The sequence below is a fragment of the Notechis scutatus genome, chromosome 2, assembly GCF_049901735.1.
Source record: "Notechis scutatus isolate UNSWTSFEM ecotype Mainland chromosome 2, rNotScu1.2, whole genome shotgun sequence".
In the NCBI taxonomy this organism is placed as follows: domain Eukaryota; kingdom Metazoa; phylum Chordata; class Lepidosauria; order Squamata; family Elapidae; genus Notechis; species Notechis scutatus.
The window spans coordinates 181,025,871-181,046,664 of record NC_142010.1 but is presented as its reverse complement, the minus strand read 5'-3'; the positions used below and the strand labels follow the sequence as shown (position 1 = coordinate 181,046,664).

The 20,794-nt window shown below is 40.3% G+C and overlaps 2 protein-coding genes across 9 annotated transcripts in view; one reads left to right on the top strand and one right to left on the bottom strand.

Annotated features, from left to right (window-relative positions):
* PLPPR1 (phospholipid phosphatase related 1) overlaps positions 1–15,020 on the top strand; it is a 166,359-nt gene extending 151,339 nt beyond the window's left edge. For 6 of the 8 annotated variants that reach the window (XM_087957557.1, XM_087957553.1, XM_087957555.1 and 3 more), the window contains exons 6-8: positions 4,298–4,474; positions 5,182–5,313; positions 8,752–15,020. In XM_087957557.1, the coding sequence (XP_087813683.1) occupies positions 4,298–4,474; positions 5,182–5,313; positions 8,752–8,874 (432 nt within the window). In that variant the 3' untranslated portion in view covers positions 8,875–15,020. Of the gene's footprint in view, positions 1–4,297; positions 4,475–5,181; positions 5,314–6,816 lie in introns of all 8 variants that reach the window. The other 2 variants (XM_087957559.1, XM_087957560.1) reach the window with 2 other exon arrangements.
* MRPL50 (mitochondrial ribosomal protein L50) lies at positions 14,068–17,884 on the bottom strand. The gene is made up of 2 exons (XM_026683458.2): positions 17,732–17,884; positions 14,068–15,020 (listed from the first exon to the last, which is right to left on the bottom strand). Exons 1-2 carry the CDS (start codon positions 17,818–17,820, stop codon positions 14,624–14,626), a joined length of 486 nt encoding a protein of 161 aa, XP_026539243.1. The 5' UTR covers positions 17,821–17,884; the 3' UTR covers positions 14,068–14,623.
* Between the last annotated feature and the right edge of the window lie 2,910 nt (positions 17,885–20,794).

Here is a 20,794-nt window from a genome sequence, read left to right as displayed (position 1 = left end):
AACATAGAATAATAGTTGGAAGGGACGTTGGAGGTTTTCTAGTCCAACCTCCTGCTCGAGCAGGAGGGCCTATACTATTTCAGGTAAATGATTGTCCAGTATCTTCTTAAATGCCTCCAGTAATGGAGCACCCACAAGTTCTGAAGGAAAGCCACTCCACTGATAAAATACTAGTTCTAACTGTTAGGAAATGTCTCCTTAATTCTAGATTGCTTCTCTCTTTGGTTAGTTTCCATCATTGTTCCTCATCTTGCCTTTGTGGTGTTTTGGAAAATAGCTTGACCTCCCTCATCTTTATAGGGACCCCTCAAACACTGGAACACTGCTATCATGTCTTCCCTAGTCCCTCTTTTCATTAGACTGGACATATCCAATTCCTATAACCATTCTTCATATGTTTTATCCTGCAGCCCCCTAATCCAGAGTCTCAGCATCCTTTTTATATTGGAGTGACCAGAAATGGGATGGAATATTCCAAGTGTGGTCTTACTAAGGCTTTGTAAAGCGGTACTAGAACTTCATGTGATATTGAGTCTATCCCTCTGTTAATGCAGCCCAGGATTGCACTGGAATTTTTAGGTGTTGCTGCACACTATTGACTCATATTTAAGTGATTGTCCACTAGGACTCCCAACATCCCTCTTACAGTTATTGCCATTAAGTTTCACCTAGCCTGTACCTATACAGTTGGATTTTCTTGCCTGTGTAAAATCTTACTTTTATCTATGTTGACTTTCATTTTGTTAGATAGGGCCCAGTGTTCAAGTCTGTCAAGATCTTTTTGGATCTTGAGCTTGTCTTCTGGAGTGTTTATAATTATGAAAACTATAATGGTGTTGGAAGAAATGTCCATCTGGGTTCAGTTCCAAGTGGGGAGAAAGACACTGGAAACATGGAGGCTGCTTGGAAGGATGGTTTAATGGTGAACAGGACCACATGGAGTCGAGAGTGAGTGTTATTTATATCTACTCTTGGGCTTTGACCTTAAGCTTCCTGTTCCTGTGGCAAGGTCATATATCCTATTGGTTGCAGACTCCATATGAAGTCAGATTTGTCTGAATCAAGTTGGTTGAACCTTGCTGGGTGATGTAATAAAGGGGCTTGGTTGTGCCATGTGGTAAACTAGATAATCCTATTATGTCCTGGAGGGTCATGTCTTAATCCCATCACCCTGGAGCTGAGATCATTAAAAACCTGCTTCTCCTTTTTCTATCCAAGGAAACGCAACATTCTGCCTTTTTAAATATTTCCTAAAACATTTCATTCTTCTAGGAGGGGTGGGCGCTAACTTTCCTCAATGGTTTGTTTATATAGCACAGTTGACTCACCTTTTTGCTTATTGTTCTGAAGATATTTGAATAGAACTGTGATTCCATTCTGTGTGATTAATTTAGTGCAACTCAATTTTCAGCCATTATGGTAAGTCTCCATGGTATTTCTGTGAGCTCAACCATTGGCACTTGGAAATCATGGTTTAGACCTTAGCGCTTTATGGGAACCAGGCCACTGTGATTGTTCAACAAATGGAAATTATAGCAATCCACTTAATTATATCCCCCAAATTTTTTGCAGTTTTATTTTTTCTCAATTTGTATCCCCATGAGATTGATCTAACTTGGCCTAACCTTAGTTTGCATCCCATTAAGCCTCATTTGATACTTGGAAAGCATCTGTTATTGGGATGATGCTATTTTGGGAAGTGAGGTCTTAATGAAGCCAGGCTGCGTTTTGGAAAGCATAAATTGCTGGAGAAGTTTCTATTGTATTTGCTGATTTAGCCCATCACTTTTATTTTAGTGCTACAGTATCTGCCTACTCATGTCACCCTTGTAATTATAGCCTCAAAAATTAGTGTTAACGTTGTCCTCAGTGCTGCCGATTTTTTTTTATCGTGGTTTTGCTGTTTCCTTGAAGGAATAGTTGTGAATACAAAGAAATCTTGCATCCTATAATTACATTTTCATTGTCTTTCATGGTATTTTTGCCTTTTTTTAAAAAAAAAACTGCATACATTCTTCATTTCCTGTCGTTTATTAATTACACTAAAAATCATAATGGCAGTTTTTAAAAGCTGGAAATGGGATAAAATAGCAAAAAATATTCACTGTTACTTGTTTATGCCTTTTTATACCTCATTTTGTTTTAGCATGTTGATCAGACAAAAATACATGTTTCAGGATTTAAAATCATTTGCTATATCAATCTCAGAAACTCAGGAACATTATCTGTGATTTGTTGGTGACTTTTAGACTCTATTCCCATTGCTAGATCTAATGTAATTATTTTAGATAATTGCAAATATTTCAAACATTCAGATCTTTAGACTTCGTAACAAGTGTAATGCGTTTTGTTAAAATAACACAAGCCTGCAAAAAAAGTTGTGGCTCCTTTAAGAGTCATATTAACTCTGCATGGATCAATATATTTTTAGACTCTTGCAAAAGCCTGAAAAAATACACATAAGCTTTAAGGAATAGCAGTGAAATGTTTATATTTCTTACTGTGCAAGATTCCAATAATAAATCATTTTTAAGGCATGCTTAGCCATATAGATTTCATCTTTTTAAAAAATCCTAAGAAATCTGAATAAGGCCCAAAATTCGAAGCTTGCATCTTGCACTAACATACCAATACAGTCCTCAACTTATGACACAATTGAGCCCAACATTTCTTTTGTTAAGTGAGACATTTGTTAAATGAATTTTGCCCTATTTTATGACCTTTCTGCCATACTTGATAAGTGAATTGCTACAATTGATAAGATAGTAACCTGGTTGTTAAGTGAATCTGGTTTATTGTCCCCAACAATCTAGGTCCTCACTTTACTGACCTCGGAAGGATGGAAGGCTGAGTTAATCGTGAGCAGGTCAGGATCAAACTCTAGGCTGTGGGCAGAGTTAGCCTGCAATACTTCATTCTAAGCTATGCACCACCATGGCTCTTTATTATGACACAAGACGAACAAATAACAGATATCTTTGCTTATCATCGTGTGTGAATTCTGCTACTTGGTTTTCTACTTGGTTAATTCTCCGACCTGAACCAATTCATATTTTGAGTTCTTTGAAGTGAATGTAATGAAAGTATTCATATTGAAATCGACTAACCAAACATTGCTTCCAAGGTTAGTTTACCATAAAACTAAAAGGAGCACAAATCCAAACTTTGTACAAGTAGTCCTTGACTTATGACCACAATTGAGCCCAACATTTATGTCGCTAAGTGAGACTGTTGTTAAGTGAATTTTTCCCCTTTTTACAACCTTCCTTGTCCCAGTTGACAAATGAATCACTCCAGTTGTTAAGTTAGTAACAAGGCTGTCAAGGGAATCTGGGTTCCCCATTGACTTTGCCTGTTAGAAGGTTGCAGAAGGGGATCACATGACCCTGGGACACTGCAACCATCATAAATATCAGTTGCTATAGGTCTAAATTTTAATCACATTGTCATGCTCCTGTCAGAGTCTGAATCCGAGGAGGAAGACCAACAGCTGACACGGAATGGGAGTGTGGCACCATTGGCTGTGGAGGAGGCTGAGGAACAGCAAAGTCTGATTGGGCAGAGCAGGGGAGAGATAAGGGAGAAGGAGTTCAGAGGAAGGCCCAGGCCCACCCCTTCTTCATGCTAGGGAGGAACGGAGAAAAGAGCAACATGGGTTGTGTGGCTTATGGGGGAGGAAAGGACCCTGATTCCCTTCATCAGCCACACCTGGGATGAAAGTTTATAAGAACTGAATGCTGACTGTGACAACTGCTGGGAGCAAATGTGACTTTATCCTGTGTTGTCTTTGCTTATCTGTGTTCCTGGCGTCTTCCCAACCGTGTGAGTTTTGCCGTGCCTGCACGACTGGAATTCTTGCTCCTGCCCTGCCAAACTAATTACCTCAGTTTGGCTTGATTGGACTTAAACTTACAGTTTGTGTTGACCATGTTTTGGATTTAATTCTCTGTAGTCAAAGGCTGTTCCTGGAATAGTTTTTCTCCAACCAGAAGGTAACCTGGACATTGGGGGCTCCAAGTTGGAGCTAATAAAGGGACTCTTATTGATTATCTGACTTGTTGCCTTTGTGCCACACCCCAGGTCATCACACACATGAACACAGGGATGCTGCAATGGTTATAAGTGAAAAACATGCATAAATCACTTGTTTCAGTGCGGCTGTAACTTCGAATGGTCAGTAATTGAACTGTTGCAAGTCAAAGGCTACCTGTATACAGATGACCATCATATGAGGTGAATGGTGCTGGATTGTTGAGGGTTAGGTTATGTGACTAAGTTCAATCTGTTGCTATTTCAGATGTACATCACTAGCACAATCAAGACAAAGAGCAGTCGGCTTGCCAAGCCAGTGTTGTGTCTGGGGACACTTTGTGCTGCCTTCCTTACAGGGCTCAACCGAGTTTCTGAGTATCGAAACCACTGTTCAGATGTCATTGCAGGCTTCATCTTGGGAAGCACAGTAGCACTCTTCCTGGTAGGTGGATAAACTTTTTACTATCATTTTCATGAGGAGAATTTCCCCTGCCTGTATCCAAACTGGGCCAGCTTGTTCATACAGGGCTGAAGAAACAGAAAGATCAATTTGCATCCTAAGAGCAAAGGACACGCTACTTCCTGCTTCCATCATTTGTACAGAAATTGAACAGACTTTTATATAACTACTGTGGTCGGTCAGTGGTTCTTGGCCTCAGCTATACTTGTGGCAAACTCTGCTTCCCAACATCTCTGGTTTACTTCTTACCACAGCATCTGTCCCATGAAATAGCTACTGCTTTCTCATCTCAGTCACAAGTTTGTGCACTGTTATCTAAAACTTTGACTGGGAACTATGTGATACGATCATGGATTGATGTAATATAAATCTGCTTTGGAAAGTTTTAGCAGATGCTTTAACAAGAGTGTTACTGATCCTGAGGGTGAGTAAAACACCTTTGCTAGATGTTGCTCAGCATGAGCCAAAATTATACAACAGACATGGAATGCTTTTAGAATACACAAGAGCTTTTAATTGGTTGCAAAATTACAAACAAGATAAAATTGGTAGTTTATGTCAATCTAAAAGAATGCCATTCAGTGATAGAAACTAAGTCCATGCCACAAAACATATGCAAATATCTTCTGGGTTTTAGTAATTATGATTGCTCCATAAACAAATCTTCTTTTCTCTTTCTGATCCCCAAGGGCATCTGTGTAGTTCATAATTTCAAGGGAGCACATGGGACAACCTCAAAATCAAAATTGGATGAACAACGAGGCGTGCCCTTGATGGCATTTCCACGAGTGGAAAGTCCTTTGGAAACATTGAGTGCCCAGGTACCATTTAACCTTTTGTTTATCCATTTCTCTTTTTGATTAGCTCATTTTCAATAGTTCAGTTCTTTATATTACAAATAAACATGGCAGTCAGTTTTCTTTTATATTTTTAGCATGATAAATAAAAAAGACAACTCTTTAGAAGCACCGTTATTTAATTAAATTAGTCCTTCCATTCTGCATTTTTATATTCTATCAGTTTTATCCATTCTGGATTAAAGGTAATCATTTAACTGGGACAGTCTGCTCAATAACAAATATCCTCCCACGTATCCACTCTTAGCGATTATATTTGAGCCTCTGAGCTACTTCAGATATTATGTCCTGTACAAGTGTTTTTAAAGCAGGATGGGGAACTGTGTTGTAATCCAGTTCCCATTAACGCCAATTAACAGGGTAGAACCTCATTAAATATGCTAATTGGGGCTGGAAACTCTTGCATTAAGTGACACGGCTATAAGTTGAAAAAACCCACAGGACTGTGCTGCTGAGTGACAGCACTTCTGGCAGTCCCAGTTGTCATTGTTAAGCGAGGACTGTATGGATCATTAAGCAAAGCAATGTGCTTTGTTGCTGAACTGTGCGACATGATCCCAGAAGCAGCCGCCATTTTCCAAATAGCTGCATTGAATTGTAGGTTCTCAGAAAATGGCGGCTGCTTCTGGGATCGCACTGCACAGCCCAACAACAAAGCAGCTTCCTTTGCTTCCCTAAGGCAAGCTCTGGAGCTCTTGGAAAGGTAAGCGTGCAATGTGTGATGCAGGTGAGAAGGAGGGGGTGGAGGCTGGTGGGATGGAAAGTAGGCCCAAGGCAATGTGAGAGGAAACAAGAAAGCGGAGCATGGGATGCCTTGGGGTAGGGGAAGCCTGGAGTAGGGCCTGCACAAGGCATCCCAGGACCTCCCCTCAGGCCCCTGAATGTGTTCCACTTAACAACCTGCACATTTGTTTAATGACCGCATCGAGAAGACCAGGGATGGGGGCCTTGAGGCAATCATATGAATGCTTCACTTAATGGCTGACATTACTTCTGACTTTAATGGGCAAGACTATTGTATATCCTTGATTTTTTTCCCCTACCTTATTGCTTGTAACCTAGCAGAATGTTGGAAATAAATAAGGAGATCAAATCAATGTCTCTTCACCTGTCCACCAGCAGGATAATGCTCCAAAAATGAACAAAATGGAATTATGTTTGGTATTTGGAGGGGAAAGAGTACAGAAACAGTTTGAAACAGGAGAAAAAATCTCCAAAAAATAAAAAAAATCATGATAAATTGTTATGAAACAGGCAGTTAGGCAAAAAAATAATGGATCCTCCATTAAATCCTCCTTCCTTTTCCTTCCTGTCATATGCCTTAGGATAGAAATGTTTTGAACAGATTAAAAACAACTTTAATGTGCTTTCCCTATCTCATTTCTTATTTGTCCCAAGATCAACAGTTGTGACTACATCACTGCATATTAAAACATATTCTGTGTCTTCTCTCTTTTTGTTGTATAGAATCATTCTGCCTCTATGACTGAAGTAACCTGATCTGAACAACATCAAGAGAATTTTTTTATTGCCCTCTGCTACAGTACTCCCACAAGAACACACAGTTATACTAATTGTCAAACTATGATGACCAGTATTATGTTATGTCTAGTTAGGAACTAATGTTTTGTACATTTTTGTATGAGGAAGTGATATAGCTTGCCCTGGAATTCCCACCCACTTTTTTTCCCTTGTTGTCAGCTTTAATATATTTATGCCAGAATTTAAAACAAATGAAAACAAAAAAGAAACAAGACAAAAACTATGAACTCTTTTTTGATTACAATGTGTTCTGAGACACTACATCTTTGGGAATTGTTGATGTTTTGTGATATTTGTACACACAAACTTTTTTTGTTTTGTTTTGTTTTATATTCAATAAATTAAATGATAATTATAATACTAATTCATTTTTTACCTTTTTATTACCAGAGATGATGCTTCCAGAAAGTGAGGAGTTCAGATTCAGTATTGGCAGTGCAATTCTACAGAATTCATACTCATTTTCTAGAAGTTACTGTAGAATTGTTCTCTGCATGACTGCTATCTGGTCCTTTAGATTATCAATAATGAGAAATATGTATTTTGAATGCTGGTTTAACATAGCAAGACTAAGTAGTTGTCGATTTGCAAACTTTGATTCCTCTTATACAAGCCCAGTAATTGTGACTGTGACTAGAGCAGGAAATACCTGAACTTTTTTTCAGGAATTCCATGTTTTTTTAATGGAGCTTGCTCAGGAAATTGTCCCAAAGGGGCTCATGGTGTGTACTATTTGGGTTGTTGACTCAAGACTAGTTTCTTAGCCCCAAGGTCTTCATTGAATGTGCATAATTCACACCTCTTGCTTAGCTAGCAGCTTTTTTGTTGTCTCGTAGAATCTGCTTCAAGCAAACTTTCTTCATATAAAGCAACCAACAAAATTTCTTTTGGCACGATGGAAATAATTGACAAAGCCTGCGTGTGAATGCACACCTCTTGTGCACTATCCTTAAGATTATTGCCTTGAACTGCAAGAACAAATGACAGCAGCTTTTAGCCAGAGTCCAGTTTAGCACTAATAGCTTAGCAGATTGAATCAAGATTTCAGTGTGAGTCAAAAGACTGTATCATTAGCCTTTCAGTAGATTTGAGGAACAGAAGAACAAGTTGGGAAACTTAGGAGAATGAAGTATTATTGCAGCGTTATTGCAGTCCCAGGCCAAAGAACAATGGTCTGCACTAAGCTGAAATCCACCTCGGTGTGGTACTTTTAAATTTCTTAAGAACTGTCTCTTCCTAAGAAGCATGAAAATCATGTAGGAAAATTTGTAGCCATAATCATTGAATCATTTACCAGAATTCTACCAAATGAGCATTTTTTTGTTGTTGCTGTAGACATATATGTATCGCTTTCTTGTGACATATGCATGCGTTTCTAAGACATGATAAACTTTGGAAGTAGCACTTAACCTTGGAACAAATATATTAATCTCTTTAGAGCCACTCAAAATCCTGTTATTTCATACAGTGCTTCACAGAAGGCTCCAAAATGATCCCGAAAATTGGAAACCCATCACTGTGTTACCAACTGGTGTTTTGTAATAGAAAGAGTGTAAATGTTTCATTGCTACATTTGAGTGTTATTTTGCAACTCAGAAAGATGCCTTAGGGCAAATACATTTGTGATTCAGTTCCATTGGTGCTAATATATTGTAATAATACCTTTCACATTGACACAAATAGGAAATCAGCTGCCGACTACGTGTGTCAAATATGAACCATGTGAAAAGCATCTTTGTTGTGCCTCCACAGAAATGTCCCTTCTCATTCACAAGGAAATGCAAAAGAAATTTAGAACATCGGATCGAGGAGAAAGATTGGTCAAACTTGGTACCTTATCTCTGCTTTTCCTTTTCTCAGCACCCTGGGAAGATAAGCTGTCAAGGAGTTAAATGGAAACACCAAGGAAAAAGGCAGCCGAAGAGGACTTTGGGTTTCGGCAATTTTCCTTGTTTTCAGGAAGAGACTCTTCTGAAGAGATAGAACTGAACATCTGTTAAAATAAAAAGCAATGCCTAGAAGCAGCTCTTTAATCCCCCCAAAATGTAGGTGTTCCTTTCTCCTAGTAATGCCGGATTAATTTTCTGAATCAAAATGTAACACATTTGTATCCAAAACTGATTTTCAGTTTGTAATTTATTGTTGACAAATCAAAGGAAATGAAAAAGACCATCCTCTCCCTCTCCCAGTCCTAGACATTTTTCTGCTACATCCCATTTTTCTAGCATGATCATGATCAATAGTGTTTCCTTTGAGAAATGGAACTTCTCTCTGTATTTTTGCTGGAATGCCTGCCATGTTGATTCCTGGGTTTTTGTATATCATTTTTTTTCCAAAAGAGATAAAAAGAAATTATCACAAAACCGTTCGCATCAGGGTTTTGTCATTTTTCTAGGAGTTGGGAGGGATATATGAGACCTGCCTTGTTTCTTAACTATGTTCTTCAGCTTTTCAGGAATAAACCTCCAATCATAGATTTCCTTTAAAACAGTCATCCTGTTGGTACCTAATCAGTATTTTAGAAAGTGCAAGTCATTAAGAATCCTGTTAACTCAGCTAATAATTCTCAAAATTGTTATCCAATACATTTAGAAGATCTAATTCAGAGACGACTGGGATCATTAGTGGCTATAATTGTATTTTTCTCTTGCATATGATATAAAAACATTATTTAAGGTCCGAAGTTCCTTACAAGAGTGTTCTATTAAACCCACAATCCAATCCAATCCAATCCATAATACAATGCGCACTACACCACTGATTCTCAATCTTTTCTTCACCATGGACCCTGTTTAAATAACTTTTGTGGTCACAGACCCACCCCACCCAAGACTTAACTCAAGATTTAAACCATAAATTTTCCTCAAGCCTTTGCGGACCTCTTGACAACATTGTGTGCCCCAGGGGTCTACGGATCACAGGATGAGAACCACTGCAATACACAGTACAGTCAATTGGAGTCACTCTCATCTTATTGGGGAAAGACATTCAAATACCAGCAGTGGGTATTACGAGAATAAGAGCATGCCAAAATTGACCATTGTAGCCATAAGCTAACATTGGACTAAATACAAGCTTACAGAGGACAAAACCAGGCATCTTGTCAGACACTTTCAGAAAAGAATCAAATCATTAAGAGCCAAACAATGTTTTTATTTATTAAATGTATTTGCTACCTATCTTGCTGCAAGGCAACTCTTATGTATGCGCCTAATAGAAATGTCATCAGGCAAAAAGGCCTGGAGTGCAAGGAAGCCCTTATCCCATTAACCGTTGGATGAATTTTACAGATCAATAAAGCAAGGACTTTGGGCGCTAGAAAGAATCTTGTTCACATCAGCGGTTTGAAACATTTGGGGTTTGGGCTTAGTGAATTCCCTTCCTCTAGCTTACACATAGTCTGGTCAATAGATGAGTAGGCTGTGGGCATGTGAGGGTGTGCAGAAGAGTGAATGAGTGTAAGAGCAACAACAGAATACTTAAAATCAGGAACGCTTTGTAATGGCTTCAAGTTTGACAGTCTCAGCCTTTGGTTGAAAGTGTCTCCAAGTCTTCCACCAGGGGCAACCATGGCTATGCATTCTACACATTCTCGCCATACCCCTTTGGATCATCTAGCTTGCAGGGTTGTTACAGATGCAGAAGTAGAACAGGTTGCATAAGTGGAGCAAGTGGTCATAAGACAAACCTGGGTATCTTTTTTAAAAGTAACCATTCATCCAACTTGAAAAGAGAAAGTCTTTTCTATAGAGTTGATTAGCTGGATGTGCATAACACTAAACTGCGGATGTGGATTACCAAAGTTCATGTATTATGCTGTCCCCTCACCACCACCCCCGTCCCCTGGGCCAAATAAAGCATATTCTGGTTTTATGAAATTGCCTTCTTCACCTAATACTGTACTATAACAATAGCTGGATTTCTATGTGTTTCCCCACAAACTATCCAATCCCACTTTAGTCTAATGCAAGGGTCTTCAAACTTGTCAAGTTTAAGACTTGTGGATTTCAACTCCCAGAATTCCCAAGCTAACCTGACTGGAGGAGGAATTCTGGGAGTTGAAGTCCACAAGTCTTAGAGCTGTCAAGTTTGAAGATCCCTGGTCTAATGGGTTGTACAAAACAACCCAACAGTTTAGTATGGTGAACCCGTAATTGATCATGCCATACAACAGGAATGCACGAGTGTTATTTTTGAGTGTCTAAAATTCACATCATTTGCAAAGATTTATATTGTTTAAGCAATGGGACTATTATGCAATCAAATAGTGTTTGTATCATTTATATGTCATTATGCAAATAACACCATGAACTCACCCTTGATGTTAGTATCAATGTCACTTTCCAGCCCTACCTCTATGCTGTGTCCATGGCCTGGTAGTCATGTCTAGAGACCGTGACTCCTGCCGCTTAATGCATGGCCAGCCTGTAATAAAGCTGGTCTCATCCATAACTTCATTTTGGATGAGGGGGTGGATCATCTCTGCATTGTTGAAACTTACCTGGGCATAGGTATGGGTGGGTGAGGTGTTCCCCTCTAGATGTGCCCAGCCAGGTTTCCTGCTTTACATCAGTCATAATCACAGAATCACGATAAGAGATGTGGCAACGGTTATCTGAGACACCCTAACAGCTTTGCAGATTGCCAAGCATCAGCCCTTGTTTGTGAAAATGAATTATAGCAACAGCAATAGCACTTAGACTTATATACCACTTCAGTGCTTTACAGCCCTCTCTAAGGGGCTTACAGAGTCAGCATGTTGCCTCCAACAATCTGAGTCTTCATTTTTCCGATCTTGGAAGGATGGAAGGCGAGTCAACCTTGAGCCGGTCAGAATCGAACTCCTGAGTAGTTGAATTAGCCTGCAATACTTCATTCTAAGCGCTGCACCACCATGGCTTAGTTATAGCCTGAGAAGAGACTGGCTTATGTACCACTCTTCCTATTGGACAGTAACCTACTTGAACTGCTCAAATCTGTGGCTAGACAGGTATTGGCATTCCTTCAATCTGCTGTCCCTTCAGTTGGCATGGACTCAGAGATGCCTTGGGAATTCTCAACCACCATAACTATTATGGATTTTACCCAAGTTATTTCTGGTCCAGCTCCTTGTGAACCTCATGCATCTGTCATGGCTTTTATGTTGCATCAATACAACATGATCTAGAGTTGGGAGATGTTACCATCTTCTCCCTTGACGTGGAGAAATTATTCCTCATTGGTTTGGAGTTTTCTGGTGCTACACTTCCCTCTGGGGAGGCAGGATCTCTGAATAGTCTACCTACCCTAACCACATGATAAACCCTACTAGATTCCAGAGTAAGCTTGGAATTCTTCCTAGGGCTCTGGTACATGGTTCAACTGAGACCTTTGTTGAGCTTGGAACGAGGAGATTTGGGCCTTCAATTAGATGGCACCTATGCTTGTGGATCCTGGAGGGGCCTCTTTGTTTTCAAAGGAGCTCTGGGTGATAAAGCATCATAAAAGGTACCTGGAATGCCAATGAAGGAAAATGAAGAGTGAACTCAACCAAACACAGGTAAGAGTCTTTCTAAGGATTATCTGTTGGCATTAAGGGTAGCAAAGCATTGCTATTTCTCAACCATTATTGTGACCATAGAGTGCCAACTGGAGACAACATCTTCAGATGAATAAAATTCACAAGGGAAGAAGAAAACAATGCACTACCCTTCCTGGATATCCTTACCAGCAGAAGAAATGATAACAAGTTAGAAATGCAAGTCTATCAAAACATAATGCACACTAACTGAGTGCACCACCAAAATAACAACCTAACTTCCCACCAGGGATGTGTAAGAACATTACAGATAGTCCTTGACTTACAACAGTTCACTCAGTGACCATTCAAAATTCCAATGGCCCCCCAAAAAAGTGATTGATGATGGCGTTTCACACTTATGACCGTTGCAGCACCCTCATGATCATGTGATTTACATTTTGGATGCTTTGACTGAATCACATTTATGATGGTTACCCTGTCCTGGGGTCATGTGATTTACCTTCTGCAACTTTTTGACAAGCAAAGTCAATGGGGAAGCTCGATTCACTTCACAACTCTGTTATTAAATTACCAACTGCAGTGATTCACTTAACAACTGTGGCAAGAAAAGTTGTAAAATGAAGCAAAACTCACTTAACAAATTTCTAACTTAGCAACATAAATGTTGAGCTCAATTGTGGTCGTAAGTTGAGGACTACCTGTATTCAAAAAGAAGTATAAATGCATTATAACAACCAAGAACACTAGAAGAAGGAAATAGATCACCAATATATCTTCTAACCAAATGAATATCTGCACAACTTAATTAAAAAGTGCTTGACTAATTGACCCACTGCAGCACAAACAGCATAAGCCATGGAAAGGATAAATTACCATTAATCAAAAACATTTCAGAGACAACAGACTATTACAACTGTATGGATACACTATAACACACACCAACTAAAGCCTTCCAAAACATTTTAAGCAAACCCCATAGCACGAGAAGGAAAAAACAAAAAAATTAAAACAGGAGTCATATACAACTTACAGTGTAAGACTATAACAGCCATTATGAACAACATGCAGAAGACTAGCAGAGCATATTCATAAACACCAACTAGCAGTCAGAAGGCACAATTAAAACTCCTTAATCTCACAATATAGACAGACTCAACTGCGTTGTCAACTGGGAAACTATTAGCATCTTAAACAAAAACAAAATGAAAAATGCTTAAATGTTTAGCATTCAGACAAATCAACCATCAACAGACTTATAAACCACATCTACATACTGTATCATTCAAAAGAGACAATCAAAATGTAAGAAACAAAGACCAAAAGATCATCTTCTGAAACCAACACCCAAACAAATAGGGATTAATATCAGACAAACTATCAAGAAGAAAACAATATTCCAATCAAAGAACTACCAAGGAAAACACACACACACACACCACCAACACTGACAGGCAAACTACTGTATATAAACAGGAAGCAAATTTCATATTTACTCACACAGTGGTTATCTAGTTGTGTAATGGGGCCCAGATATCACAAGCCAGCCAGTTAAATGCCAGGACAACATCAATGATTCCACAGTTCAACTCGGAGCCATATATATAAATATTCTCTTGTAATAGAGAACTTTAATTTTTTACATGAGATTCCCACTATTTTTATGTCATAAAAGGAAATCTGTCCTCTTTATTATCATGTTACTTTTATACTGAATACAGCAAACAAAATTCATTGATGTAGATTAAAAAAAACCAGGATTCAGAGTTGTCTTATATTAAGATGACGCATATATCCTTCCTATTCAATTAACAGGTTTGCTATCTGAGAGAGGTCTCCAATGTTTAATAGACTAAATTAATTGCTGCCTCAACACCAGTTTATATATGATCAACATAAGAACTTTTCTTGATTAACAAATACAGGATAAATGAGGATAAAAGGAAGAAGAGGAAAACCAAGTCTCAAATATTTTCTGGTGACTCATTTTGATATTCACAGTCTCCTCTGATGAAGAACAGCCTGGAAAAAAAAAACACCCTCTCGAGTTCTTTGTCTCAAAAAAAAAAAAGGGGGGGCATGCATGAATTATTTGCTTGAATGCATTAATGTTATTTGCAGGGAGGTAAGAAACATTATTTGGAAACTTGGGAAAACAAAAACAAGCTTTATCTCCTTGTTATACTGATGCTGTTTTACCGAGGACAAATGACATCAGTACTTTGATTCATACTCCCAATTGATCTTCAGATTCGATGGAAGCTCTTGCATGCCCAATTCATCTAACTTTGAAATGTCTTTTACAGGTGTACTGTAGAAATCCAAGACATCTCCCACACTCTTCATTTGATGGAGCTGGTTATTGGGGACTGTGTGGTCCACATCTGCTGCCATTTGTGCCAACAGCTGATACTTTAAACCGATGTCTGCTAGTGATGTCCTCTGCCAGTCACTCGAAACTGAGGATCCCCAAATCTCTCTCACGCGAGATTCTAGATGATTCTGGAGATATTCAGGGGGAATGTATTTTTTACTTCGTGGTGGAGGGCAAACGTCTATCACAGGGCAAACTTCTTTCACAGGTTCTACTGCTGTTGACTGATCTTGTTTCCTGTTGAAATAAATTAGAAGAGCATTTTTAAACCAACCTGGTATCACCGCCTACATATTCAAAGACTTACTGTTTATAATTAATGCCCTTTATTCCAAGACAATCATTCTCCCAAAATGGTTTGTGGACTGTATAAATGTTTGTAAATCAAAGCATAATAAATATGTAATAATAAATATTACTTAAATCCAAACAAATGAAGACATTGTTCAACTCCTTCTCGTAAAGTCAGGGGTAGTAATGGCCCTCTGGGACAAATAAAAAAAAAAGTTGTGTTGAATTTTGTTGGCAGTCTTCTTGGTTCAGAGATCTGTCTCATAGATCAATTGGTTTAAAAAGCCTTGACATCACCTAATCTTACTGGGATTTGCTGCATATGTATGTAGGCATAAATCTAAACTCAGAATCTTTTCCCTCAAAATCTAATACTTCAGGGACACATCTCATATTTATTAATACCAATCTGTCTGACTACTATGCTCATTTTTTTGAAGAAACAAATCAGGTACTTGGACCTAAAATTTCAAATTATCAAGGCCCTTGAGCAAAAGTACACCTCTTTAATAGCTTGCTTTGGTATTTGCTGATGTTAGCTCATGAGTTATCTAAAGCTAGCACTTTATTTTTAAATGGAAACTAGGACAGAACCACAAAAATTAACTAATGCAGACCTCCAATTTATTGTTCTGCTTATCTCACTATAAGCAGAAAATCTAATTGTGTTATGATCGGCATTTGACATCATTACTGATCAGCATTTATTATACAACCATATAAAGGCTGTTCGTACCCTCCTTCAGTGGATGGTACTTATACAGGTAGTTCTCAATTTACAACCACAATTGAGCTCAAAATGTATGTTGCTACGTGAGAAATTTGTTAAGTGAGTTTTGCCTCATTTTACGACTTTTCTTGCCACATTTGTTAAGTGAATCACTGCAGTTCTTAAATTACTAACCCAGTTTGTTAAATGAATCTGGCTTCCGGATTGACTTTGCTTGTCAGAATGTGGCAAAAGACGGTCACATGACCCCGGGACACTGCAACCATCGTAAATGTGAGTCAGTTGTTAAGCATCTGAATGTAAATCATGGGACCATGGGGCTCCTGCAATGGTCATAACTCTGAAAATGGTCATAAGTCATTTTTTTCAGTGCTATTGTAACTTTGAATGGTCACTAACTGAATTGTTGTAAGTTGAGGACTATTTCTAGTTTGTCCACAGCACTGTTAGTGCTGTGTGGTCTCCCCTAGTACACTGGGTCATGGGGACTTTTCCCTCTTTATTTCCAAAGAGCTTAAAGTTGCCAGCAATAAAGAATCTAACCAACCACACTGGCAGGAAAACCTGGAACTGTACATCAGGGTCATGAAACATAACACCCTAGGAAGAGTGCTATTAATCATTGCAACTTCAGAGGTAGGAAAACATATGAAAAGTTTAAAAGTGCAACCAGAGGCTCACCAGGTAAAAGCTGCAGAATAAGAAAACTCGAGATTTTGCCTTCCAAGGACTCTCTTCTGCAAACATCTGGGCGATCCTAAAAGGGCAGCCCAGAGTCTCTTTTTGCTGCCATTTAGTGGCATTTGAATTTTTGCAACTCAATTCTGTTAACCATCTCCCCCCCCCCCCACCCCCCACCCTCTTACTCCAACTTATCCCTATGTCCCAAAGGTCCTTTTTCAGGAGGCAATTGGACTTTCTTTCTTTTTTTATTTTGAAGATGTTTCACTTCTCATCCAAGAAGCTTCTTCAGCTCTGACCAGGATAGTAGGGAACAGAAGGATTTACATTCCTTGCAGACAGCTGGTCATCTACATCCTTTGAGAGGGTCGTTGAAGTACTTGGAGGTTTATCTGTGTCTTCAGGGTCACTTGGAGATTTATCTGTGTCCTCAGGAACCAGGAGCACTACTCAGGTAACCCTGAGGACCTAGATAAACCTCCAAGTGCTTCAATGACCCTCTAAAACAGAGGTCTCCAAACTTGGCAACTTTAAGACTTGTGGACTTCAACTCCCAGAAATAAACAACCTTGAACTACGCCGGCTAAGATTGGACTTAAGCATAGTACATAAAATTATACGTTACGTCTTACCAGTTAATGACTATTTCAGCTTTAACCACAACAACACAAGAGCACACAACCAATATAAACTTAATGTAAACCACTCCAAACTTGATTGCAGGAAGTACGATTTCAGCAACAGAGTGGTCAATGTCTGGAACTCACTACCTGATTCAGTTGTCACCTGCTCAAACCCCCACTCCTTTACCCTCAAACTAACCTCTATGGATCTCACCTCATTCCTAAGAGGTGAAGAAGTAAGAAGTAAGGGGTGTGCATAAGCACACAATCGTGCCTACCGTCCCTGTCCTATTGTCCCCCTTTATTAGTTTCTATTTCTTATATTGAAACTTGTTTATTCTTATTACTATTGTAAGCCTTCAAGGAATATAAATCCTTCCGTTCCCCACTATCCTGTCAGAGCTGAAGAAGCTTCTTGGATGAGAAGCAAAACGTCTTCAAAAGAAAAAAACCAAGAAAGTCCAGTTGCCTCCTAAAAAAGCACCTTTGGGATAACCCTGACCCGGATGACTGACAATCTCTACAGACTTTTAACTTATCCCCGTGTTATGTACCCGCCCGTCCCAATATGGCGAGCCTCTTTCCGTGGTTGTTGCATGGAAAGAGGCCCATCAGACACTTACTTCTTCCCTCCCCAGAAACTCCTGCGTCCAGGAACACCGCAACTCAGCCGGTGACTCCACGCTCTCAGCAGCGCGCTGGGAGCCGCCATCTTGCAGACGCAAAGAAAAACCCACCCCGCCGCTGGGAAAGAGAGGGCGCGAAAGCCCTTGGCATTGTGGGAAATGTAGTTTGTGCCTTCCCATAGAGACATAAAAGGTTAGAACTAGTAAACTTGGCGAGATCGCTGCGGCCTCAATGCGAAGTCGCTGTTGCTCAGAAAAATAAAACGTGAGCTTTTCCTACGGCTGGTTGTTTTGTTCCTGATGCCGTAGCAGTCGAAGCATGCTCTGATTTTTTTTCCCCCGGCCCTGGAAAAGGTGCCGAAAACAAATTAGAGAGCGGAAAGAACCGCTTGGCTCAGGTTTTATTGGGAAAGAATCAACATCTGTTTAAAACTGAGCAGGTTTTAATTGCTCCGGGACTTTTTTGCCCCTCTCCGCCATAGAGAAGTGAAGAGAAGTCTAACCGGGCTAGAAGGTGATTTCTGTTCTCTTTGGCTGAGATTTATACAGATAGTCCTCTTACAACGATTCGTTTAGTGACCGTTCAAAGTTACAATGGTGCTGAGAAAAATGATTGATGACCATTTTTCAGAGTTACCAGACTTTGCAGCATTCCCCACCATCATGTGATCAAAATTCACTTGTTGGGCAACTGATTTCACATTTATGACCATTGCAGAGTGTCCCAAAAGGCCATGTGATCCCTTTTTTGTGACCTTCTGACAAGCCAAAGTCAATGGGATATGCCAGATTCACTTACCAACCGGGTTGGTAACTTATCAACTGCAGTGATTCACTGAACTGTGGCAAGAAAGATCATAAAAGGGGGCAAAACTCACTCAACAGATGTCTCAGCTAACAACAAAAATCTTGGGCTCAATTGTGGTGGTAAGTTGAGGACTACCTGTATTTCCCCATTTCGTTTCGGCAGTGGCCAATGACGACCCTGCAAAAGTGCATCTTTTTTGTCCTACCCTTGGAAAGATTGGCATGTGAGAAGTGAAAATGCTGGTAGGATGAGCTCTCGCTTTCTTCCAAGTTGCGAAAATGGCCTAGCCCAGGGGTCGCCAACCTTTTGGATTTCAGGGACCACCAAACTCATAATTTTAAATCCCGCGGACCAGAGATCCTGGGAAAATCCCAAAAAATTTTTGCAGGAAAATTCCCCACCCTGTTTTCCTACTGATCAATCATTCTTTATTTGGGATCGCAGGATATCATCTCCAGCTCCATTCTCAGGGAGATAGAGAGAGAGAGACTTTTGGTTTCATGCAAGGAAAGCAGCAGAAGTCTTTCTCTCCCCCAAATTCCGCCAGAAATGAGTCTTTGTGAGAGTTGTCATGCTGGTGCAACCTCTTGGAGCCGGATGCCTTGCAGGGTCTCAAAGGCTCATTTCTGGTGGAGTTTGGGGGAGAGAAAGAAAGACTTTTGCTGCTTTCCTTGTGTGCAGCCAATAGAAGAAGAAAGAAGCAGAAAGAAGCAGCCTGGGGCCAGGCCAGGCATGTGGGGCAAGTTCCCTCCCTCCGCCCTTTCTCCTCTCCCCTCACTACCTCATGTTGTTCGCAATGCAAGCGACACAAGCCTTGTGTTCCCGCACAGCCTGGATTAATTGCTTTGGGGGGTGCTTTGGGGTAACATTTCTCTGTGGACCACCAAAATTTTCTCACAGACCACCAGTGGTCTCCGGCCCACTGGTTGGCGACCACTGGCCTAGCCCATCATTGGTCTCAAGATTCATTCCTCACCAGGACTTTAAATCAGACTATTTTATTTCTAGTCAAGTATACATGCAGATCCACCCCTAGGCAGGGGTGGGATTCAAATTTTGTAACAACCAGTTCTGTGGGCGTGGCCATGTGACTGGGTGGGCATGGCTTTTTTTTTTTTTGCAGCACCGCCTCTCTCCCGTTTTCTGGACCTTCTGGGCCTCAGGGGAGCCTCCTGGGGGGGTCATTTTTGCTCCCAGAAGCTTTCCTGGGACTCAGGGAGGAAAAAAATGGAGCATGGGGGGGACACGCAGCACCCTTCTGCACTCTGTTTTGGGGCTTTCTGGGTCTCTGGGGAGCTTCCTGGGGGGCGTTTTTGCTCCTAGGAAGCTTTCCTGGGGCCTAGGAAGGCAAAAAATGGAGGAGGCGCTATGCTACTGCACCCTTTCCCTCCATTTTTTGCCTTCCTGGGCCTCAGGGAAGCCTCCTGGGCAAAGCAGTAAGGCAAGAAGGGGAATCTGGCACAGCTGATCATAGGAACAGCTGATGGGAGGGGAAAAAAAGAAATACCTTAAGGAATGACTGGGCAGGGAAGAACACAGACATCAATGTCTGAATGCACGCAATGTTGCACATGCACAATAAGGACTGACTACGCGGGCGGGGGACGGGTGAGTGGAGAGGGCCAGGCCAGCCAGGAGCACAATTTGCTGGTCCTCCAAACTGCACTGAATCATAACTGGTTGTATAGAACCAGTCTGAACTGGTAGAATCCCACCCCTGCCCCTAGGGCAGGGGTAGGGAAACTTGGCTCTTTTATCACTTATGGACTTCAATTCCCAGAATTCCTGAGTGAGCCATAAAAGGTTCCCCATCCCTGGCCTACTGGTTTTTCAGTTGTGGGGGAAATCAATTTTTGACTGGAATGGGACTGTTTAATATACAAACGTAGGACATATTCTTTATATTATTTATATGTCCTATATTTATTTATTAAACAGTCCCATTCAAGTAAAAAATTGATTTCCCCCACAGCTGAAAAGTAGGCCAGGGATCGGGAGCTTTTATGGCTCACTCAGGAATTCTGGGAGTTGAAGTCCATAAGTGATAGAAGAGCCAAGTTTCCCTACCCCTGGCCTAGGGTTATTATATATGTAAACACTTCTGTTTTATGTTGGTAGCATGTTCATGCCCGCTGTGTACATTTATGCATTGTTTATATATTGGCTTTCGGCAAGTACACCATAAATGCTACTCCCACAAAGGGATGCATGTATATCAAAGCAGAAATGAACTGTCTACTAGCTTCTGCTGA

What these genes read in the sequence shown, in the direction of transcription:
- MRPL50 (XM_026683458.2), bottom strand. Translation starts at nt 17,820, where the DNA reads ATGGCGGCTCCCAGCGCGCTGCTGAGAGCGTGGAGTCACCGGCTGAGT. An exon ending in AGTTTCTGGGGAGGGAAGAA is followed by an intron (nt 15,021 to 17,731) that starts GTAAGTGTCTGA and finishes TTATTTCAACAG; the next exon opens with GAAACAAGATCAGTCAACAG.